The sequence below is a fragment of the Ochotona princeps genome, chromosome 7, assembly GCF_030435755.1.
Source record: "Ochotona princeps isolate mOchPri1 chromosome 7, mOchPri1.hap1, whole genome shotgun sequence".
In the NCBI taxonomy this organism is placed as follows: Eukaryota; Metazoa; Chordata; class Mammalia; order Lagomorpha; family Ochotonidae; genus Ochotona; species Ochotona princeps.
In genome coordinates this window covers 86,649,557-86,674,998 of record NC_080838.1, presented here as the reverse complement: position 1 = coordinate 86,674,998, position 25,442 = coordinate 86,649,557, and the positions used below count along the sequence as shown (strand labels likewise).

The 25,442-nt window shown below is 47.3% G+C and overlaps 1 protein-coding gene across 1 annotated transcript in view; it reads right to left on the bottom strand.

Moving 5' to 3' along the window:
• The window catches only part of CSMD1 (CUB and Sushi multiple domains 1), a 652,915-nt gene that overhangs the window by 317,796 nt on the left and 309,677 nt on the right, over positions 1-25,442 (bottom strand). Inside the window, exons 9-12 of the mRNA XM_058666667.1 lie at positions 14,825-15,007; positions 12,754-13,080; positions 10,542-10,736; positions 477-615 (exon numbers count right to left, since the gene is read on the bottom strand). Coding sequence (XP_058522650.1) covers positions 477-615; positions 10,542-10,736; positions 12,754-13,080; positions 14,825-15,007 — 844 coding nt within the window. The remainder of the gene's footprint in view (positions 1-476; positions 616-10,541; positions 10,737-12,753; positions 13,081-14,824; positions 15,008-25,442) is intronic.

Below are 25,442 nucleotides of genomic sequence, written 5' to 3'. Positions count from 1 at the left end.
TTTCTCGTGTTAGATCATCAAGTGCTTTGTCAGACAGCTACGTCAACACACGTGTGGATATAGCATCACTCTTATGATGAACACATGATGGGTCTGACACACCTGTTGCCATCTCTGCAGCCACCAGCAGGTGTCACCAGGCAGGACAGGTCTGTCTGCTCCCGCCGCGGCCTTTCCGGGGCCAGCAGCTGGAGCTGCCACTAGGGGCACTGAGATACCATGAAGAATTTCTTCCTCTGTTCATCCTAAAACCAGGGGAAAATCAGGGAGAGTCCCCTGAGATCGCCTCATTCTGCAGGGCAGGGAAGACCACGGGCTTAGTGGATAACATTCCTGAGCAGGTGTCTGTGTTTCACTCAGTGAGCGCCTCAGGGGACCCCCCCGGAACCCCTCCTCTGTTCTCAGCTTTGATACCCATGAACTTCAAAGCAATGTGGGCCTCAGACCCAAAGAAGAAGGAAAGCTTTCTTTCTTACCGATCAAAAGTGATTTTGATAGAGTGTCCAGGTTTTGCCTCGATGATCCATTCGCAATTTAAAGAGTCTTTGTAATACCCTGGCCATCCTGGAGGCAGAATGACCCCGCTGGCAGCAGTCAGGTGTCCACCACAGGGGGCTGCAGGAGGAGGCAAAGTGGAGGTTGGAGAGTCAGGCCTGATGATCCCTAGAAGGCCTTAGTAGAATGGGATCTACCCCCGGGATTACAGGCCTAATGTTCTCATTCTTCAAACAAGACGAGTGCCCCTAAAGCAGGAGTTCACTCAAAGTGAGGCCTCTACATTACACACATGGGCATTTCTCAGGGAGCCAAGCAAGTTCTTTCCCCCAACGATCTCAGTGCTGAGAGGTGCACATGGAGGCGCTCACTATATCATCCGTCAACCTCAAGAGGGACGTAGCCCCGGCACCTGTATTGCAGCCACATTTGAAATTCAACCAATACCAACTTGGGAGCAAGTTTAGAAGAACCTCACATATGGAATTTAAGTACTAGGAGAGATGTATGCTTATTCATTTAACTAAAATGATTTTCCCCATACAAATGGAGCCATAGATGAACGTCAGGAAACTAGACAGCTTTCAGTCAAATTCTCTAAGTTCCATCTGAAGGGGTGTGCAGCAAACAGTAGACAAGGCAGGCTGCAGAGATGTGGGCCCATCATGCGCTCCTGGGTCATGTAGGGGAATAGCTGTGTTTCACACTGCACCTACATAGATTTTTCTACCTGGATGCACTTTTTTTCTTCAGATTTTTATGTTTTTTTTTTCTTCCCACAAAGCCTACTGCCATTGATAAGCCTCCTTGTGAATCTACAGATATCAAATCACATATATGAAAATGTACTGAGATAAGAAAAATAAGCCCTTTAGCAAATTCTTCCATTTTATGGAGGAAAAATGGTGGCATGTATCACCAGGCTGGAGTACGGTCAAACACTGCAATGCCACTGATATATCTAAAAGGGAAATAATAAGTTTACAGTGGAACATTAACATTTGGAAAGCAGGGCAAAATGTATACATAGAATGTAATTTAAATTGAATGAAAGAAAATTTCACTTAGAAAACAGTGAGGAAGAAGTTTTTAAATTACTAATTAACTTTAGTAATGGGTAAGTCCTTAAATTTTATTTATAACATGAATAATCATATAGTCAAATGGGAAAATTCATTTCCACATTCTCTGAAGTAATATAACAAATTATATTTAGATTCCTGCCTAAGTAAAATTAAACATACTAACTTTACTTATTTCATTTTCAATGATCTAAATATACTTGCCTTTACATAGAGGAAGCACAGAATTTTAAAAATTATATGATAACATGAGGCATTATTCATGTTGCAAGGGGAGATATTTTCTAGTAGTTTCATTTCCTACACAAAATTATGAATTTTCTTTGATAAAGGTTTATATTCCTTGTGAGCCAAGCATTCCTTGGAATGTGGCTGAGTTGTCACACATCACCAGTTTTTAAAAACATACCTTTATTAGTAAGTTAGATTTACAGAGAGTGGAAGAGATACAGAAAGCACGTTCTTCCATGTGCTAATTTATTATCCAAATGGCGATGACGGCTGGAGCTGAACCGGCCAGGAGCCAGGAGCCAGGAGCTTCTTCCAACTCTCCCATGTGGGTGCAGAGGCCTGAGGATCTGAGTCACTGCTGCTTCCCTAGGCTATTACCAGGGAAGAAGATCTGAAGTGGAGCAGCCAGGACTTGAACTGGTGCCCCAGGGCTGTCAGCACACAGCACAAGAGGCAGAGGACTCGCCTTTTAGGCCTAGCACCAGCCCCGCCAGTAATTATTTTGCTAATGTACTGCCTTTACATACGTACCTGCCTCAGAACTCGAATGGCTTTATCCTGAGGCAATCAAGATTTTATTTTTGCCAGGACTGGAGGTCATGCTGACTCTAACACACTCCATGGGACCCTTAGCAGCATGCTCAGCGTCGGCTGGGTGACACTACAGTGTCAGGTAACCTGACTGCACAGCCACTCCACTGCAGAGGCTCAAAGCCACAGGCCCTGGGCAGGGGAGGAAGGTCCAGTGTAGGCAGGCACTTGGGCAGTTCATGCCATGGCAGGTGTCATGCCATAGCACGCTGTACAGTCACCAGTTCAAGTCCTGGCTGCACCATTCCAATCCGCTTCCCTGCTGATGCGCCTGGGAAAAACAATGGCGTTCGGGGCTCCTGGCACAGCCCTGACTACTGTGGCTGTCCTTAACTGTATCAACCAGAGCTTCCAGCTTCCAGGGCTCCAGGAGCTACTTCCCAACATCCCCATAGACAATACCCTGATGGCAGGCAGCAGTGGGAGCTCCAGGAGCTACTTCCCAACATCCCCATAGACAATACCCTGATGGCAGGCAGCAGTGGGAGCTCCAGGAGCTGCTTCCCAACATCCCCATAGACAATACCCTGATGGCAGGCAGCAGTGGGAGCTCCAGGAGCTGCTTCCCAACATCCCCATAGACAATACCCTGATGGCAGGCAGCAGTGGGAGCTCCAGGAGCTGCTTCCCAACATCCCCATAGACAATACCCTGATGGCAGGCAGCAGTGGGAGCTCCAGGAGCTGCTTCCCAACATCCCCATAGACAATACCCTGATGGCAGGCAGCAGTGGGAGCTCCAGGAGCTGCTTCCCAACATCCTGATAGACAATACCCTGTGGGAGGCAGCAGTGGGAGCTCCAGGAGCTGGTGCCTGTCATTCCCACAGGAGACTTGCTTGGGTTCCAGGCTGTCAACTCTGGACTGGTCAAATACCACCTACTGTGGACCTCTGGGCAACAAACAGGTGGCAGGTATGTTTGTCTGTCTTTATCTCCTACCCCTCCCCCAACCTTGCCTCACTTTCTCTCAACCAGGCACTCCTGTGTGGTATGCCAGCCTCTCAAGCAGCCACCATGTCCTTTCCGACGGTCTTAGCAACATGCTCTCTCGCCTTTTTGCCGACACTGGAGGTACTAGAGACCCAAATCCCCCTGGGAGCATGGGATCTACTCAGTCACAGTCTGCTTACTCTAAGGATTCCCCTTCCTGGGGCTGCTGGGGACTGTAGGACTTAAGGTACACGGCTAATCAGAATAGATTTTACTTCCTAGTCATTTCTTGTGGTTGTTTATTATTACATATTTATACAAAAGTAATTCAAAAAGTACAGGAAGAGAATTTAAAAGCATAGTGCTATAAAAGTTAGAAATTCATACATAGATTCACAATATGCATTTTTTGTGAACTTTTGAGGATCTCCTGAAAGCAATGTTTTGTCTTTCTACCCCAATAAATGTCTCTTTTAATTCTATTTTCCACACTTTTTGAAATGCCCTTGTAGCTTAATTGGAATATTATCAGAGCATATGACCTACATTTATTTAACCTGTTGTAATTCATTTCAAGCACATTATAGAACTGATAGAAAAAACAGTAAATGTACATTCTCTAAGTGGTGCGCGGCCCTGCATACATCTCTTAAATCCAGTCTTTTGTTCTGTAGCTCGCTTCTACATTACCACTTGGTTTTTTTTCCATGCTGTTCTGAACCCTGCAGGTCTTTTGAGCAGGTGCATTGATTAGGGGACCTGGTTAGCCACAGGAGGGTATCAGCCTCATCTCGCTGAGACTCATTTGCACTTGGTAATTGGGTTTTTCAGGCAGGTATAGTTCCAGATCTCACACCATCAATTATTCTTCTCTGCTAAGGCTGTTCTCCCCAGATGGCCAACTGCTGGGGTTTCCTCTGAGTCCACCCAAGGGGTTCTTCCTGTGGACATTTCGTGAGGGTCCCTTCCTCTGGTCCCTGACTGTGCTTCCTGTCCGCTTTCACCCCTTGGCCAGGTTCCCCTGCAGCTAACCCTTCAGCTCCTCCCACATCTACAAATGGCAGCGGGATAACAATGCACATGCAGAACCAGGGCCAGCAGAGGAGAGAGTCAGGTTCTGTCATTCTAAAACCTCTCTTGTGTGACATTTTCTCATGTAAAATGAATGGCGATCTGCTTGCTTAGAGCACTGTTCACAAATGCAACTCACTTTGCACCTTATTAGAATTGTCTACTGAGCATCCCACTTGCATTTACTGACCTATTTCTGGAGGATTGAAAACCAGTTAACTCTTCAATGCTTTATAAAATTCAAAATGTAAAGTCATGCATTTAAAATATGTAAGAAAATAAACAGAAATGAAAATTCTGTCCTTATCTTCCCAACCTTCAGTTAACCAACTTTGCACACGCAGACTGCTGCAACAGTCCTAAAGCAGGAGAACCAGGGCATCTTGTGGAACTGGGACACACAGACATGGCAGCAGAAGCAGCGGGCAGCAGTTGCTCCTTGGTGCAGTGGGGCCAACTCTGGGCTGGGGCTGGGGTCCTTGGGTTAATGCTCAGTATTTACATCCCTGCTTGGGAAGGCTGTGGGTGTGGCCAGAGGATGTGAAGACACAGCAGGTGGCAGAAACTCTCACTTGGATGTTGAATTACGACTGACTCCCCCATTGAATTACGAAAAACAATCAAAGCTTGTGGGGAGCGGCCCACCCCCCACACGGATGAGGGGCTTCAAGATGGCGGCTGGCCGAGTGCCAGGAGGCGGGATTTGTCCCGCCAGTAGGCAGGCAGGAAGTCACAGGGATAGGCTAATTCTCCCTCGCTGCGATTGCTGGCCTATCAGATAGCACCCCGTGGACCACAGGGAGAAGGGATTGGTGGAGAACTGTATATAAGCAGCCTGCTTCCGGCAATAAAGCTCTCTCTGCATTTCAGGACAATGCACTCAAATGGCATTAAGCATACAGTGTGAAGACATAGTTTGCTTGAGAGCTGCCTGTCAGCCTGATGGTGACAGGCACCTTTTCGTCTCACACCTTTTCGTTTGCCCTCCCTTTTTTCGTTTGTTTGTGTGTGTGTTCGTTCAGTGTGTGTGTGCCAGTTAAAGTGGCGGTTCCTGTTTTTACCAGGCCCTTGAAATTCGTTGTCATTTTAGTGCTGCTGCAGGGCGGCGGCAAAAGCTGACACAATGCAATTGAGGAAAAGAAATCACTCATAACACAAATCAACATTTTAACATTATTTTCTGTGTTTTATAAATTGTCACAAGTCACTATTAATTATGTCTAAAAAAAGTTTTTTTTCTAATGGTATTTCAAGCAGCCTGGCACACAGGCTAAACTGGCTAACCTCTACCCTTGTAAGTAAAAGGATCCCTACTTGGTGCCAGTTCATGTCCCAGCTGCTCTGCTTCCCATCCAGCTCCCTGCTTGTGGCCTGGGAAAGCAGCTGAGGATTGCCCAAGGCCTTTGGACCCTGCACCCGCATGGGAAACCTGGAAGAAGCTCCTGGTTCCTGGCTTCATATCAGCTGAGCTCCAAACAGGCATTGTAGCCATTTGGGGAGTGAACCACCAGATGAAAGATCTTTGCCTCTCTCCTTGTAAATCTGCCTTTGCAATCAATCAATCAATCAATTAACCTTTTTATTTATTTATTTTTTCACTGGCACTTCCAAAGGTTTGTGGAGTTAAAACATAAGTTTAGAGACAAACATGGTTGTGCAGCGGTGTAACCAATTCTGAGTCCCGGTGTCCACATTCTGCCCAGCTCTCTGATAACGCGCCTGTAAAGCAGCAGGTGTGGCCCAGGATCCTGGGCTCCTGCTACCAGGATAGGAGAATGAGACAAGCCCCCGACTCCTTGCTTGGACCCGGCCTGGCCCGGGCCATCGTGGCTGTCTGCTGAGTGCACTAGTAGATGGAAAATTGGTAGATGGATCTCTTGTTCTCGTTCTCTCCTGTCTCCCTGTAGCTCTGGCTTTTAAGTAAATAATTCATGTAAATAATTTATTGTAAAAATTTGAAATTCATGTACGTAAGGGGGCTTTAAGAATTTTACTATGAAACAAATTACTATGAGTTTGAACTGCAAGTCTACAGTTTTATATTCTCAATAGTGTGACAAAAAAAAGTCTTTCCATTCGGGCCTTGGGATCGGGGGGCAATTGCCGCTCCTCACAGTGTGGCGGCTGTGGGGGGTGCCCCTGCTGGGTCGGACCCAATGCTGGGGGCTCATGCCAAAGACACTGCCGCAAGGCAGTGAACGAGTCCTCGGCCTCCCCCAGGACCCAAGAGAGCTCTTCCCTCAGGGTAAGTACGCCATGAGGGAACTTGGGAACTGGGTTAAAATTCCTAACTCCGCCCAGCTGCTAATATCTTGTGGCAGAGTGAGTTTGGGAGGGGTTCGGGCCTTGGGATTGGGGGCAAGTGCTGCTCCTCACAGTGTGGCGGCTGTGGGGGGTGCCCCTGCCGGGTCGGACCCAATGCTGGGGGCTCACGCCAAAGACACTGCCGCAAGGCAGTGAACGAGTCCTCGGCCTCCCCGAGGGTGGCCAGTGCACCATGTGGTGCCAGGCTCTGCCTGCTGGCCACCCGGCCAGGGTGCTCTGGGGTATTGGTTGTCTGAATCGCTGCTTAGGTAGCTACTTGAGTCAAGGACACTAAGTCACACTGTCTAAGGTAGAGGCCAGGACAAGTGAGGGACTGAGACAAGCTGAGTCAGAGCAACCACTGGCAGGCGCATGATCTACTGCTAGGAACAGGTCCAGTGGGGAGGTAAGGGGACACCTTAACTGGGTTGAGGTTCCCACCAAGGGGCGCGTGTGCTGGAATGAAGGCTGCATTCTATCTAGGAGACAGTTGTGGTCTCCCAAGGCACTAGTGTCGGCTGGGATTGGATGTACAGGGCCAGGCCAGACCCCAACACCATCTGGTGTCCTGGAAAACCGGGGTGGATGTGGGACTGGCTAGGATGGGTCTCAACCCCATTCTGAGCCATGTGTGAGCTGTACGTGGGTATGGACGAGCCATGGCTGGGCTGAAACATCCAACAACAAGAACCAGAATGGGGTGAAAGCAAGCCAGGAAAAGCCACTGTTCCTGCTGGGACATGAGGTGAACTAAATAGGGCTGGCTCAAGGACCCCCTGGTATGCACAAAATCTGGCATTGGGAGAGGTTCTGATGGAGGAACCTGGACAACTCCTCTGGCAGGACACAGTCCCTGCAGGTAAGTGCAAGAAGCATGATAGGAAACAGCCCAGAATAGGCCATGGACAGTTTCCCACTGGCATACATTTGGCATGGGTCAGGGGCAGACCAGGCTGAATCAGTTCATGCCATACACTGGTAAATCTGAGCACCAGAACAGAGTGTGGGTTGAGCCGGGACTGGTAGCGACAAAACCAGTGCACACTATGGAACACTAGGGTGAGGTTGACTGTACTGGATTTGACTGCAGCACCCAACCAGCACACGCGAGATCCAGGAAGGGAGGGGCAGAGCTGGCGTGGGGATTAAGGGGCTGGTCCCCTCACCAGACAGCTACTCCCACTGGAGAGCTCGGGCTGGGATGGGGACAGACCAGACTAAGCAAGGCTGCAACACCTGTGCACTGCACCTGGACTAGATCAGGGAAAAGCCAGGCTAGGCGGATGATTCCTGCTGGTGCAAGCGTAACTTAGAGTGGGTGAGGGATGTTTGGGCTTAACCGCAGCATCACCTAGCAGAAGCTGGCACTGGGGACTAATTCTGTCAAGTCAAGTCAAATCACAGAACCACCCGAAGAGTGCATAAACCGGGACTGAGAGAGACCTGGGAGGGAAATAGTGGGTTCCCCCCTCTTGGGTCACTACTCCTGCGGGAGGGTATGAAATCTTAGACAGGGGCTGGGGTGGCTAGACAGAGAGGCACTCAACAACATCCGTGAGGGCTAGAGAGTTGAGTTGGTTAGATGGAACTAAGCTTTAATACCCACTGACAAGTACAAGAGCCAAGTAGGATGTGGGACAGACTGGACTAGTCTGCTATACATACTGGCAAACCAGGGTAGGGGGTGGGCCTGGTGGGGGTTATTGGTGGTCGCCCCGACTAGGCTGCAGCTCTCACTGGTTGATGCGGGGGCCGAGTATGTGCTGGGCAGGGCCAGGCTGGACTGCAACATCCATTGGTTCCAGTGGAAATCAGGACTGAGAACAGAACCAACCCAGCAATTGCAACCACCAGCTGATCGAGGTGTTGGTCTGTGCCGGGCCCTTTGCTTTCTGGACCATACAAGAATCTGGTCTGGGAATACCTCAAAGTTTCTTTGGAGATCTTCCCAATCGAACTGCTGGACTCAGAGCCCTACCCAGGAAAAGACAGAGGACAGAGCAAGTCAATCAACCACCTCAGCTATATGTTGGCAGCGAAATACTGGGCAAATGAGGACTCCATGATGGACTGTGTCAATCAGTGGACAACCTCATCGAGTGAAACTGGCAGCGATTCATAAGTGGAGAACTATTAAAACCATTTGAGCAAGGATCTCGGAGCGTGCCCCACATTCGGGACTTGGGGTGGGTGGGAAACTGGGTGGGGCTTATCCCTCAATATCCCCCTTTACCTCAGATACATGATGGAAACAATATGGACATAATACTGTTACCTACTTCCCTGTACCCCCTGAGCCTTTTTTTTTTAACCGTAATTAACTATGTAAAGATTGTCAACAAAAATACAATAAAAAAAATAAAGTGCATGGATAATTTAAAAAAAAAGTCTTTCCTATAATCTTGCTAATAAAGTAACTTACTATTTTCTTGGAAAATCAGGTAGACAAACCTGTTATTAAAATTTAACTCCAAATTTATAATTTGATAGAATTTACTGAATTTTTTCAAGGTTTGGGTTGGTATTAGTATAACCATTATTGAAAACCATTCAGAGATTCCTGAGAAATATGAAAATAGATTGACCATATGTAAGAATTATCTGTATCCACATGTTCATAGCAAGTCAACCCACAATATTAAACATATGGAGTCGACCTAAAAGTCCGGCGACTGATCACTGGTAAAGCAATTGTGTGTGTGCACACACTGGAGGTCTACTTAGCTGCAAGGAAAGCACGAAGTACTGTCTTTCACAAGAAGGATGCAGCCAGAAACCATTATGCTCAGTGAAGTAAGGCGTCCCTGAAAAACAAATGTCTTGTAGATTTCCTGATTTTTGGTAACTAACACACAGAGCTTAAAAACCTAAAGAGTCACAGATATTAACATGCTGAGATGTGTAGTTCAGTGCCTCCATCTATATTTTTCAGGAATGGTGTTTTTTCTACTTACTACTTGCTGAATTTTTTTTTTTTAATTTGATGGAAGGTTAACCTTGTTATAATAAAGTAACTGAAGAGTATGCCATTGCCAATATCAAAAGAAAATAGGAAATGAAAGAGGAGGGCGGGTGGGAGTGAGGGAAGGTGGGGGGCATCACCATGCTCTTGAAGCTGTACATATCAATGACATGTCAACTGTCCCCGTTATATAAGTCACCTTATTTATAGAGAGGAACTGAGCTCACTGTGCATGGATTACTGCGTAGGTGAACACTTTGAAAATGAGTCATAACTAAGGGCACAATATCATTGTCCTAAATTGTTTCTGATTTATTATATCAGCAGAAATATCAAGAAGAAAGTTACACTGTGCTTTTATTAAGTTCCATGAGAAGAAGAGAAGTAAAACTAAGTTGTGGTCACAGGTTGGACTGTGTGCCCTCGGAGTTCTTATCGCAGTGACTGGCAGTGGCCACAGAGCCACCGTGGACATCAGGGACCTGCTGGCTACAGGGACTGTCATCCAGCATGTGCAGTCCTTGTGAAGCGGGAATCTGGACACAGGGAGAGGAAAGCGTAGGGGCAGCGCCTTGTGGACAGAGAGACTGCAGTCAGGGGCTCTGCATGGAGCCCCACAGGGCACAGCCAAACCAGCAGAGAGGGGAGGCTGGGACAGGTGTCCCCTGCTGCATCTAGAGCAAACAGCCCTGCCCATGCCTGCTCTGGAACCCTGCCCTCCACACTGTGTTCACGTTTCTGCTTGCTGAGCAACCCTAATGAAGGAGCACGGTAAGTCTGCACAAATGAAGGGATGACTTCATAGAACGCAGGGGTGGGGGCGGGGCAGGTGATGGGGCTGGAGGTAGGGTGGGGCAGACGACAGGGTGCTCACCTTCACAGCGCGGCACGGTGGAGCTCCAGACCACGTTCCCGTCCTGCAGGATGCAGGTGATGGACTCAGACCCCTGGGTTTTCACAAAGCCATCATCACAGTGGAAAGAGACTGAGCTGCCAAGCAGAAACCTGTCGCCAAAGCGCCGTCCGTTAACAGGGATGCCGGGGTCGTGGCACTCATTTTGGCCAAATGCTAGAGAGAAGGAAAAGAATCAAACGGGTGGAATGTATTAAATGAGAAGGAAACTAAGCCAACTTATAGGGCAACTCTTGTCCAATTTTCATTTATATCATTAACAGATTGACAAATACATTAAACAACTAGAGTATCAATGTCAAGACACAGGGAGAAGCAGAGAGAGCAGCTGGGTACACAGATAGAATTATCATATATTCAGCGTTTGATGGTTTGCACAGCACTTTCCATCTGCATTTAGCAAAAGTGAAGCAATTTGGCTGGAGGGTACAGGAAAGCATTTTGTTTTGGTATCTGAGTTATAGTACTGTTATTTCTGCCTCTTACATGACATTGGTGACACTGGACAGACTCCCCTGATGAACCCCAACTATCTTTGTTTAAATATAATTGAAGTAAATACTAAATTCATACCTCAGAATCATCATAACACCAGTCCTTATTGGTATATTCTAAATCAGTGCCTGATAGACATAGGCAGTAAGTAAGCGATATGTCAGTATTGGTCAAATTAACATTTCACTTTAGTCCCTCTACAATTAATTAAAGCAGATGTTTTATCAAGTGCTTCTCAAGTGAGGAAATTCAGAAAAAGGAAATTAGTTTTGTCAAAAGTCACTAATTATATTAAAATTCTGGTGTTCTAATACTTCGCTTCTGAATTGTAAATCCTAAATCCTTTTTACTACACTCTTGCTGCATTGAGGAAAAAAGGTGAGTGGATTGGTGGGTGATGGATTGACTGCAGATAGATAGACATGTGGATGGATGGATAGATGGATGGATGGGTGGGTGGATGGATGGATGATGTGTGGATGGACGGTGGATGGACGATGGATTGATTGATGGAAGGATGCATGGATGGAAGGATGTGTGGATGGACGATGGATGGATGAATGGACAATGAATGTGTGGATAGATGATGGATGGAAGGTTGTGTGCAGAGATGTGTGGATGGATGTGTAGATGGACAATGGATGGATGGATGGACAATGAATGTGTGGATGGACAATGGATGGAAGTATGTGTGGAGGGATGTGTGGATGGATATGTGGATAGATGTGTGGATGGAGGAATGGACTGATGTGTGGTTGAATGGATGGGCAGATGGTTGGATGGATGAATGTAAGGAAGGATGTGTGGATAGGTGTGTGGATGGATGTGTGGATGTGTGGATGGAGGGATGTGTGGGTCGATGGATGGACATGTAGATGGATGGACATGTGGATGGATGGACATGTGGATGGATGGATGGATGTGTGGATGGATGTGTGGATTAGAGTGTGGATGGATAGATGTGTGGATAGGTGTGTGGATGGATGTGTGAATGTGTGGACAGATGGATAGAGGGATGGATGGAAGGATGGAAGGATGTGTGGATGGATGTGTGGATAGATATGTGGATGGAGGAATGGACTGATGTGTGGCTGGATAGGATGGGTAGATGGTTGGATGGATGAATGTAAGGAAGGATGTGTGGATAGGTGTGTGGATGGATGTGTGGATGTGTGGATGTGTAGATGGATGGATGGAGGGATGTGTGGATCAATGAATTGATCTGTGGATGGATGGATGGATAATGCATTAATGGACAGATGAATGTACAATTATATGTATGGACAGACAGAAGAATGAATAGATGAAATGATGGCAGATAGGACAGATCAATATTTGGATGAACTGGTAGATGGCTGAATGATTTATTAAATCCATGGCTAGATGAATGGACAAGTGAATTTATGGACAAGGGTGAAGGAATGATGGACAGTATAACTGACAGATGTCAGGTGATTATATAGATATTTGGACATATAGAAAACCAGAAAGACTGAGAGATGATATGAGGCCAGGTCCACTACTATATGGGTTGTAACTTAAATAAGTCTTCATAACGATGCTGTATATTTTGCTACTCCCACGAATTTGGCAACAATGAGATAACAATTGAAATCCAAATCCATATATGAGTTTCAGTATGGCAGCACAGACACGGTACTCATGCAGGTGTACTCACTGGTGTACGTGATGTTGAACCCTCTGCCAGTGGTCGAGTGGTCAGACTGGAATTCCAAGCGCACTACGTGGCCACTGCTGGCCAGCTGGGCAGGTACCTCGTTGCCAGAAAATGTCCCAAGGACAGTGATATCAGAAATGCCATCATCCTTGACTGCAAGGAAGTCAAACTGAGGCTCCACGTCAAAATCATTGAAGACGAGATGGATCCTACTGCCTGGCTCAGAGATAATCAGCCAAACACAGTTCATGTTGTTCCCATATTCCTCGGGGTAATTGGGCGACAGAATAATGCCAGATGAGGCCGTAAAGTTGAAGAAACAGGAAACTGTGGAGACACAAGTTTGCTTTCAGTTTTGCACATTTCCCAAGAACTGAGATAAAAAAAACCAGCACCACAACCCGGATAGCCGCCCACAGCTGTATGTGGTAACGATGGTTTGGCAATTTTAAACCTGGCCATTCTGGAGTGCAATGACTCCTCTCCCCAAATTTTAAACAGAATATGTCGGTAGCTTACGCACACCAACCACAGGCTATTTATAAACAGTTGCAGATTTTCTGCTTAAAATGGTTCTTTCAAGTTGTCTAACAACACATGCTTAATATTCTAATCCCGAGTTGTAGCTTCCTGCCTACGTGATAGAATGCTATTAATATGGAAAGACAGGTGTGGATTCTAAGAAAGTATTCTGTCTGTTCCTATATGATATCTTTTCATCTAATATTTCATGTGTCCTTTTAATGTGCATTTTTGAAAAATTTCCTTTAATGTATATTCTGTTTAAAATTATAAAGATAAATGAATAACAAATGAAATCAGAAAGTATGCTATAGTTGCAGAAAATAAAGGTCTTTGAAAATTTAATTATATGTGTGTGTTTAAAATTCACATTTGAATAAGTCACATGCACCGTATACAGGATACCTATGTCTTACAAACATACAGACACACACACAGACATAGACACACATGCAGAAACATACAGAGACACATACACAGACATACACACAGACACACACAGAGACACACAGAGACATACAGACACAGACATACACACACGTAGACATACACACACATAGACACACACATACACACAGACATACGCACACACAGAGACACAGAGACATACATACACACATAGACATACACAGATGTACAGAGACACACACAGACACACACAGATGTACAAATGCACACAGACACACAGATGTACAGAGACACACACACATAGATACACAAACAGACACACACACACACAAGACAGCACGTGATTTTTCCATATTTGGCAGGAGCAACTGAGCGGTGTAGCTGAGAAAATGGTCTTTCTGTTCCATGGATTTTCTCATTTCCTTTCAAGCTCTGGGACTTGTAATTACAAGTGAGAAGATGTCCTTCACGAGTGGCTCTGAAGGCATCTGCCTTTCCACGTGAAACTATCTCCATGAGCACCCTGTTCTCACGCAGGCCTGGCTGTGCCAGGGCAGGAGGCCCACAGGCAGAGCTTCGGGACAGGGACACACATCACAAGGCCTGGGCAAGTGTTACCGAAAACACCGTGTACTTCGCAGGAGACAGAGTCTGCTTTACTTTGTCTAGTAGACGAAGACATGCGTTTGTGTTAAGAGTAGAAAAGTGGGAAGTTAGTGTTGGAGGAAACCTTGGCTTTGGGTGTATGCATGTGCAAGTATATCCACCTGTGTGTGCTTACATGTGTATCTGTGTATATGTTTGCATCTATGCATATTTGTTTATATGTGTGCAGGTTTATGTATCTGTGTGCATGTGTACCTGCATAAGGTATGCACGTGTGTATGTATGTGCATGTGTGAATGTTTGTGTTGAGAGGGAGCACTGCCTCCTGCCCTCCTCCAGGGCCATGTCTATCTCTCCTTGCTGCCACCCTGTGACAGTTACACACGCAGCTGTGCTTGTGTGTACATCCGTGTACTCTGTGTGCTTGTATGTAGGTGTGTGTGTGCGCGCACGCGTTGTACAGTAAATGCTCCCCTGGAAGCTGTCCTCCCCCAGGGCCAGGCCTGCCTCTCTGCTGCCACCCTCTGGCACTCACACACGCAGGTGGGCTTGTTGCCGGACCACTGGTTGTTCTGCTGGCAGGTGATAACCCTCTCTCCCACCAGTTCAAAAGCCGCTTGGCACTCGAAGGTGAGTGTGTCTCCGTGGAGGAAGCTGTTGCCAGTCCGCTTCCCATAGGCAGGGATCCCAGGGTCCCCACAGCCTCCCTTGTCAATTTCTGCAAGTGGAGAAAGTAAAGGAATGCCGTTAGCTCTACAGTCCAGACTACTCACTGATGCATTCATGCGGACCTAAACACTGATTGTGCAAATTGTGTAAAAGTGTCCTGAGTTCAGCCAACATTTAATTACCAAAGCCACAGAATCTGAAAATTAAACTTGAGAGAAAAGTGCGTAATTTATTTTCTGTTAGGGCACACACATGGTGACACAGATGCACTGTAGGCGTTAAATGTAACAATTAACAGAACCATCTGGGAACGTCCAGTAACTTATCCCCAGTCCCTCGTATGAAAATATGAATAAGATGGTTCACTTCTCACTGAATATTTAGATCAATGTAATGCATTTGGAAATGCTTTCCCTTAAAGGAATGCTAAGACTCAAGCATGAAATGGATGGCTATATCTATGGTCTTTAGAGGCAGATGCCAAATGTCTTTCACTAAGACAGCATTGAACTCAAGTGCATCAAACACTTCTCTGATTCATCAACTAAAATATGCTATTTGTTTACTCCTTCAACACTTGTTTTACATTTAATAAATGTTATTTGGCAGCTAATTAGGTATTCGGCCCTCTTCTAGGTAACAGCACTATTTGAGTAAAAATGAAAAAAAAAAGTTTTAACTCATGGTGATTACATTTTACGCAAGAAAATACCTTTTTAATTTGGGCAGGTTAAAAACAGAAGAGAAAAACAGCCTGCAAAGCAGATCAACAGGCCAACCTTTCGCCTTGCAGCTCTGGTTCTGACATCCCATGAAGATGCCAGGTACTGTCCTAGCTGCTCCACTTCCTGTCCAGCTCCTTGTAATGACCTAGGAAAGCAGCAGAGGACACAGGCCTTGGGCCCTGAAGCCAGGCCGGAGACCTGGAAGAAGCTCATGACTTTGGATTGGTGCAGCTCTAACCACTGAAGCCACCTGGGAAGTGAACTAGTGGACAGATCTTTCTCTGTCTCTCCTTCTCTCTGTAACTCTACCATTCAAATAAAAATAAATAAATCTTTTAAAAGCTGATGTAGATAATTGGCACAATACTTAAAATACCACTTGGGAAGTATACATCCCATATAAGAGTTCCTGGGTTGGAGTCACACCCAGCTTCCAAATCTAGCCGGGTGCTTATGCATCCTGGGGTGCAGCAGATGGCTCAAGCACTGGGGTCACTGCCACCCTTCTGGGAGACCCAGCTGGGTCGTGCATTCCTGCTGCAGCCTTGGCTAATGCAGGCATCAGCAAGTAAGCCAACAGAAGGCAGATCTCTTCCTGTCAATTTGTATGCCTTTGAAATAAATAAAGAAGTACATTTTACAAAAACAACAACAACAAAACAACAATAATAATAATGAAGAATGTGATTCACAACAGTTTTGTTTTGAAACTGCCTAAAGGCACATCAAGAGAAAGAGAGAGACTGGCAGTGTTTGTGCCTGGAGAAGACCAAAGGCAAGCTTCTGAAGACACCAGTGTCTTGCAGCTGACAAGGTAGGAGGGATGAGGGCGGAGCTGACATGGGGGGCGGAGCTGGGCTCCTGGCTGGTGCCGAGCAAAGCGGCAGGGACGCTCTTACAGCTTGTGGATGTGACCTGTCACCACCTGAGCCATAGTCGAACAATCACTGTGCAGGGAGAGGCATGACTTCCAACCAGCACAGGGAGTTTTGCACAACACGTTATCTCCAACTCGCGTCCACCCTTTCTCTTTCCTTTTTCAATAAAGCCTTCAGATACACACTGCTTACTTGTTGATGTTCTTTTTTGTCTTTTGGCTTTCCTTCTGAAGTCTTCCACAGACTTGCTGAGACCCCAAGAAAATTCAAATTTATGCTTTATGAGAAAACTACCCACTCTCTCATGAGCACACCTGTAATGTGTGGATGGAAAACATGCAAAGGGCAGCGTGCGGCCCCAGGGCACACTCACAGCTGATGTGCAGGCAGCAGGTGTGCAAGGGGCAATGTGGTGCCCCAGGGCACACTCACAGCTGATGTGCAGGCAGCAGGTGTGCAAGGGGCAGTGTGGTGCCCCAGGGCACACTCACAGCTGATGTATAAGCAGCAGGTGTGCAAGGGGCAGTGTGGTGCCCCAGGGCACACTCACAGCTGATGTATAAGCAGCAGGTGTGCAAGGGGCAGTGTGCTGCCCCAGGGCACACTCACAGCTGATGTATAAGCAGCAGGTGTGCAAGGGGCAGTGTGGTGCCCCAGGACATACTCACAGCTGATGTGCAGGCAGCAGGTGTGCAAGGGACAGTGTGGTGCCCCAGGGCACACTCACAGCTGATGTATAAGCAGCAGGTGTGCAAGGGGCAGTGTGGTGCCCCAGGACACACTCACAGCTGATGCATAAGCAGCAGGCATGCGTAAGATGTCCCGAGGGATAACATACAGGAAACCACTCCCAGCTGTGTGCAACTCCAGTTGCACTATCATTTCTGCCAGTCCACCCTGGCTCTCCCATCTAGCCACAGAGGTAAGACACACACTGCCTCCCCTTTCTCTCTCTACACAGACCTCAGCAAGTCTCTTCCATGCTGATCTGCTTACTAACCTTCCTCCAGGCCTCAAAGGGCAGCTCTTTTAGATAGATTCTGGACGTTTTGATGGCCTGGCTTTTTCTCTGGTCACAATGTGTAAGCTTTCTCAGACCGACACCCATGTCATATCTTTCTCAGCTCTCAGTACTTAAAAGACAGCATGCATGGTTCTGCCTGCTTATTGGATGCTGGCCCACACACAGCTGCACAGTTCTGAACTAACACACAGGATTTTTTTTCCTCCCCAAAGAGATCCCAGCTCCTGCTTATTTCTTCTGTCCGTGACTAATACTGTGAACAACACTGAATGGCTCCGTCTTCTGGATCTGCAGAGGGAGCAACAGAGCAAGTCCTCGTTCCTACATGCTGGTCACAGCACTCAGCAGAAAACAACAGCAAAGAGGCATTTGCTCTGTTGCTGTCCTGTAAAGAACACAAATGGGAAAGCGAGCGAAGCCGTCAGCCGGGACAGTCCCTAACTCAGGACAGGAAGAACTCCTGCGCCAAGAGGAGACGAGACAACACACAGTGGTTTTCAGATAGCAGAAACCCAATGTCCTCTGGGCTGTGGCCCCAGGAGAGGCACGGGTGGCCCAGAGGCATCAGCAGTGTGAGAGGCACGAATGATGCCATGCTGCTCAGACTCCACCCGACCCCCAAGAAACACATGCTGTATTGCACCACACAGGCTTTGGAGTCCAGGTGCAGAGGAACACCACCCACCCTCCCACAGGCATGCTGGGAAATGGTCCGTTTAGACTGCTCATTGATGTCTCATAGTGACATGTAATGATAAACATGGGACATGTATGATAGAAGTGGGACTCCAAATTACAGCTCCTAATTTAGACCGAAGCGAAGACATATCAAGTGGGGCACCAAAGTGGACTTGCTGTGCTTTCCCACTCAGGGATAATCACCCACATGTGATTTGCTGATTTAAGGACTAAAATAAACACAAGAATCAGTTGTAATAAGACCAGCTACCCAAGTCACAGCATAAGGCAAGCAACCATTAGCACAGGTGGCAGGAACCTGTGGCAGTCAGGAGGGCATGACATGGCAAGCAGAGGACAGCAGCTACGTTGGTCAGCCCCACCTGCTGCCCTTCTCAGTGTGTCTAGTGGGCTGACCAGCAGCACATGGGCTGCCACCTCATGTCATGGAAGGGCTGATGGACCCCAAGGTGGGCAGAAAGCTGAGCATTCCAGATCCTCACGGGGAAGCCAAGTAGACTTTTTACATAGATGCACATTTTATTTTCTTTCCTTAATTTTCGTTCAAGAGAGCAGTTTTACGTTCACAGTAAGTAGACTGGATGGAGCAGAGTGCCCTTCAACTCGGTCTCTCCCATCGGCCACAGCCCCACAGAAGGCACTTACTCCAGAGTCCCTGGAGTGCACGGAGGCTTCACAGTTGGCTAGGGATTTTGTGGGTTTGGACGGAAGTATGCTGACATGTGCTCCCGTTAGAGCAGTCCCAAGAGCCGGAGCACTACCCTCAATCCTCAGAGCTCTGCCAACCATCCTGCCCCACCCGGCTCCAGCAGGCCACAGCAGCCCTGGACAGCCGCTCCTCCTCTCTGGGCTTCTGCCTGTCTTGCCGTCCACCTGTTGCTGTGGGTAGAGTCGTGCAGTGAATGGTCTGGCCTTTTCCCACATGCTTCAGTCACAGTCTGGCTGAGCTGTTCATCTGTAAAAGCTTCCCTGAGGGCTGACCCAGTGCTCTCTGCTGTACCGTAAGGCCAAGCCTGGGCTTCCCACTTCTCAGGGACCAGGATGAGCAGCGTTACAGCTTCCCAGGCCCTGCAGAAGTTGACAAGTTCAAAGAGTTTCATTGTAAAATACCCGGGTTGCCTCACATTTAGTTTTCTAAGATAGTTGTTACAAACTTATCTCTATTTTTATTTCTGTACTCAATATGTTATTATTTCCAGGAACTGAAAAAAATATGGAAAATGGCATTAAAGTACACAGTTTGGTACAAAAAATTGAAATTTCCCCAGATTCTAAGTAATACCAATTTTCCATGAACATTTTGAAGGTGTTTTGCATGCAACCAAATACTGTGCATTCAATATGCTGAAAGTAAATATTCCGTGCTCACTTTACTTAAGTTTACTCTATAATTGAAACAGACGCTGAGGAACATACAAGTTTTCTTGGCGAATTTTTCAGCTTTCCCCTACAATTAGGCACAACATTTGGGCCCTGGATTATCCAATTATCTGCTCATCAGAGCAAACCCCAAAGTGCTTGCAGAGAGGATTGCTGGCACTTTCTGCAGGCCTCGTTATCAGTCCACGCATGTACTCCGGCCTGACATTCCATCTTCTTACAATCACGTCATTTCCTCCACGCATACAAATGAGCAACATGGGCTACCCCAAGCAAGCAGTCACCTGGGAACCACACTGACCACTCATGTGGGTTGAGCTGCAGTCTTTCAAAATTCTCACATTGACTCCCTCATCTCACAAACTCAGAACATGAATGCATTTCAAAAAAGGGCCTTCGAAGTTACTCAAAATGAGGGGATGGTACCCTGGTGTACAGGCTAACCCTTTGCCTGCGGCACTGGCATCCCACACAGGCACCAGTTCAAGTTACAACTGCTCCATTTCTGATCTAGCTCCATGTTTGGGCCTGGAAAAGCAGCAAAGACAAAGAATGGCCCAACTCCGGGCTGCTGCATGCATTTGGGGACTGAATCGGTAGATAGAAGACCTCTGTTGCTGTCTCTCTTTCTCTCTGTAACTCATCATTTCAAGTAAAAAATAAGTAAACCTGTTAAAAAGAAAACATCAAACTGAGGCCGTCAGAAGGGGCCCTGAATCAGCCTGCTCTGTGTCTCTGTAAGGAGGAGGAACACGGGGGCAGAGGAAACATCTATGCAAAGTCACAGCAAGTAATCACATCCACAAGTCAGGGAGGTAGCCTTGCAGGTGACCGTGTCTGCTGTTACTTCATTGCCAGGCTTCCTGCCTTGAGGAAGTTGTGGCATTGTAGCAAAACAGTGTTGTGAATCCTACAGGAACTGAGTGATGTGCAATTAGGCTACCAGCTTCGGGAATTGGTACTTGATTCTGTGCAGCCACTCCTCTGTGGCTACAGCTCCAGGGCTACTTGACCGTAACCTTGTGCTGCCTCCATGGCCACACGAGTCAATCTGCACTGCACCCATGCCCCTGCCCAGAGCATCCACACCCACACATCCTGACACTTGGCTGCCCTGAAGAACGCTAGCCAGGACAATGGCTATGTCAGGATGAACAACGTGCAGGGAAAAGCTGGAAAGGAGGAAGTCTGGCATGGGAACCGAAGGCACAGCAGTGTGCAATCAGAGCAGAGGATGGCAGCCGAGCTTCCAGCTACGTCGGTGAGCTGTGAGCGCCCTAGGACAGGTTACAAGCCAAGTGGTAGGATCTGCAGAAGAACCTTGCCGGTTCTTTAGCATTACCATATACCCAGAGAGAATCCTTCCCAGACCAGCTATTTGCTGAGAAAGGGTGGAATAGCAACCAGCACTTCCTGTCTCCCTGACCTGTCCTGAACCATCACTCTGAGCCATGGTTTTGCTTACACTTCTGTGAGTAGGCCTCCCTGGGAGAGGTACAGAAACCTACACATTCCTGGGGGGTATGTGTCCACCCAAATCTCCACCACCACAGAGTGAAAGATCTCTCACCCACCAGTTCACTACCCAAATGTCCACAATGGCTGCAGCTGAGCCAATCCAAAGCCAGGAACCAGGAGTTTCTTCCAGGTCTCCTATATGGGTGCAGGGGCCCAAGGTCTTAGGCAGTCCTGCACTACTTCCCCAGGCTGTAAGCAGTGAACTGGATCTGAAGTTGAGCAACTGGAACACAAAAGTATGCCCATATGAGGTGCCAGTGCTGCCGACGAGTATTAATTCTGTGCCACCACACCACCCTCTGCTGCCTTCTGGAGTGGTTTTCTTCGTCACTTTTTTCCTTGCTCCCATGTCTTACAGGATCCATGTCCTTGCTGTGAACACTTCTTCCTGCCCCTTCTGTGTCAAGCACAACATGCACTGTCAGCTTCCCTACTATCTGGCACTTGCAGAGACGCCTGCTTCGCACAGGGCTCCAGGTCCCCCTCTCCCTAGCGTCCACTGTGTTCTGTTCCTTGTGCACTTGCAGGGATGCCTGCATCGCACAGGGCTCCAGGTCCCTCTTTCCTTAGTGTCCTCTGTGTTTTGTTCCTTGTGCTCTAGCAGAGACGCCTGCTTCGCACAGCGCTCCAGGTCCCCCTCCCTCTAGTGTCCACTGTGTTCTGTTCCTTGTGCTCTAGCAGAGACGCCTGCTTCGCACAGCGCTCCAGGTCCCCCTCCCTCTAGTGTCCACTCTGTTCTGTTCCTTGTGCTCTAGCAGAGACGCCTGCTTCGCACAGGGCTCCAGGTCCCCCTCCCCTTAGTGTCCACTGTGTTTTGTTCCTTGTGCACTTGCAGAGACGCCTGCTTCGCACAGGGCTCCAGGTCCCTCTCCCCTTAGTGTCCTCTGTGTTTTGTTCCTTGTGCTCTAGCAGAGACGCCTGCGTCGCACAGGGCTCCAGGTCCCCCTCCCTCTAGCGTCCACTGTGTTCTGTTCCTTGTGCTCTAGCAAGTCCTCCACTGGTCACTGGTCAATCTGCAGCAGGTTTCCAAGTGGTCACATTGCAGGTGATGCTTCCACCATTATTATCATCACTACATTTGCCACGTAATGACACTGTATTGCTATTGGATTCTAATTCTGCTTGGCAAATTATATGCATTTATTTTGCATAACATATTTGGAAAAATTGTCAGAGTTAAGTTACATAACATACACAGCACCTCAGATGTCTTTACAATAACTAAAACACAGTAGTAGGAACTTGCAACAATGTAATATAAGCTGAATGATGACAGTCATCCTGCCACACTGAAGACCTCCTGAACTCCTCAGTCGGTTCTGTCCTTTGAGCAACTTCTCATTGGAATTGTCCTAAATGAATGCTGAGAAAGACAAATCCATGTGTGCATTCATAACCACACTCCTTCCTCATCACACACTCACTTGTGAAGCACTTTTCCAAACTCTAAGTAGGCTACATGGACTGTAAAAAGAGGCTGTGGGACTCTTGCTGTGGCAATAGGTAAAGCTGCTACCTGTGGTGACCCATTTCATACAAGTGCCAACTTGTGTCCCAGCTGCTCCGCTTCAAATCCAGCTCCCTGCTAGTGGCCTGGGAAAGCTGTGAAGGATGGCCCAAGTGAATGGGTGCTTGCAGCCACGGAGACCTGGATGAAGCTTTGGGCTCTCGGATACCGATGAGCTCAGCTCTAGCCATTGCAGCCATTTGGAGAGTGAACAAGGAGATGGAAGATCTCTGTCTCTCCCTGTGTGACTCTATCTTTCACATAAATAAATAAATCTTGGGCCCAGCAGCGTGGCCTAGCGGCTAAAATCCTAGCCTTGAAAGCCCCGGGATCCCATATGGGCACCGGTTCTAATCCCGGCAGCTCCACTTCCCATCCAGCTCCCTGTTTGTGGCCTGGGAAAAGCAGCCGAGGACAGCCCAAAGCTTTGGGACCCTGCACCCGCGTGGGAGACCCAGAAGAGGTTCCTGGTCCCGGCATCGGATCAGCATGTACCAACCCCTTGCAGCTCACTTGGGGAGTGAAACATCGGATGGAAGATCTTCCTCTCTGTCTGTCCTCCTCTCTGTATATCCGGCTTTCCAATAACAATAAAATCTTTAAAATAAATAAATAAATAAATAAATAAATAAATAAATAAATAAATAAACCTTTTTAAAAGGTAGCAAAAGATAAAGTTATTTTGTATTGTATCTAATCAACATGTGTGTTATGAAGAAGAATAAGCTGACCTGGATGATTCTCATTTCTTCAGAGGATTGGCTTGAGCCCAGTCACCATGTGCTCCTGGCCCAGACAGAGGATGGGACCTGACTCTTAAATGTAGGAGAGGTAGAACACCTTGAAAGCATTGCATTCTTTACTGTTAACACAGCTCTGCTGTTTGGAAATAGTCACATGACCCTGAGTTTTTATGTTGTCAAGTTTCATTTCAGAAACTGAAATTGCCAGAGTTTGGGTTAAAAATAATGTGGGGAGAATCAAGATGGCGGAATAGGGTAAGGACACGTTTATACAGCAGAAAAACATTCAACCAGGATGAAGCAGAGAGGACATATTTCAGGTTGTAGGAAAGGACAGAACAACAGCAGAGGGTACCTGGAGACTGACAGACACAGGAAAGCAGTGGACACAACAGTGTGGTGTTGCAGAGACTGATATTCCAGCATGGTGATCTGAACTCCACAGCAGCTGGAACTCCGCCAGCAACCAGGTGGGAAGGGACTTTCACTGGGAGCTCGGGTGGTGAACCCAGACAAAGAAATGTCCATTCTGCTGGTCTGTTTGATTTGATCAGGAGCAGAGACAGAGCAGCAGATCTCAGACGGGCAGTGCAAGAACAGAGTGGATTCCATAGCCCAGTCAGCCCCTTAGAGCTGAATTGGGCTCCATTTTGCATAAGGAGGAAAGGGCGAGGGAGAGGATTGAGCATGCACTGAGCTGGGAGTGAGCTCATTTCTGTCTGGGTGAACTGCAACAACGTGGCATTCTACGGGTTCCACTCAGGGCAGATCTGGGATAGCCCTAGGATCTAACGGCCAGCAAATCAAGAACCTTAGTGGTTGTACGGCAGGCGCCATTTTGGGCACTGTGGCAATAGCTTTGGGACTGCAGGGGACAACAGTGAACTGCGCATGTGTTGAGCTCACAAGAACTTGCTGAGGTCCTGCAGGAAAATATTACTGACTGTGGCAGCCTATCAGTCAAAATAGGTCCGTGTGGCACCCAGACCTAATGTCCAACAGGTTCCCGCAAGATCAGCACCACCAACAACCTAATTAAATTATAGGACACCTGGTGTCTCTCTAATCCTGGGACCTGCTCCAACCGGAAGTGGGAGAAAGGTTGCAGAGACAACAGTGCAGCCTCAGCACGGTATCACAGGAGGTGGTGAGTGGTGAGCCAAGAGCTGGGGCTGAGGAGACCACAGTGGAAATCTGACATAAGAACCCAGAACCGGAACTCGCTGGAGGTTGTGGCACAAGTGGCTGCAAGGAAAAAGGTGTGTACCAACCACAATAAGTAAAATCGCATTGTAGCCCTGTGGGTGACACAGCTTAGAAATCTGCCCCAAGGAGAAGACTCTGCTAACCAGAAGTACAATGATCAAGAGCAAAAGAAGACATAGAGGCACAATGAATATTACCGAAAACTCCCCTGCAAAGGAGCAAAACCCTATGCCAACCTCAGAGTTAACTGAGGAAGACATCGAGAAAATGGGGCACACAGAATCCATAAGACTCATTTTAAAGATTCTGACCAACAATGAGAAACTCATGCAAGAGTTCAAAGAACTTAAGGAAGCAATAAAGCAAATCAAGGCTGGTATATCAGAAATTAAGGACACAGTAGAGCAAATTAAGAGTACAGTGGAGAGTCTCCAAAATAGAATGAAGCAAGCAGAAGAAAGAATCGCAGAATTGGAAGGTATTTCCTGTCATCAGGGGGAAGCAAACAAAAAGCTGGAAGCAGAGCTGGATCAGGCCAAAAAAAGTATTTAAGAATTGAAAGACACTATTAAGAGGCCAAATCTAAGAGTTATGGGAGTTCCAGAAGGTGCAGAAAGAGAAGCTGAATTTTGCAAATGTATTCAATGAAATAATAAAGGAAAATTTCCCTAATCTAGAAGAAGAATTGGGAAACAAGTTCCAGGAGGGGCACAGAACTCCCAACAGGCCTGATTAAAAGCGATCTTCACCACGACATATAATCTTCAAACTCTCTTCAATTGAACATAAGGAAAAGATGCTTAT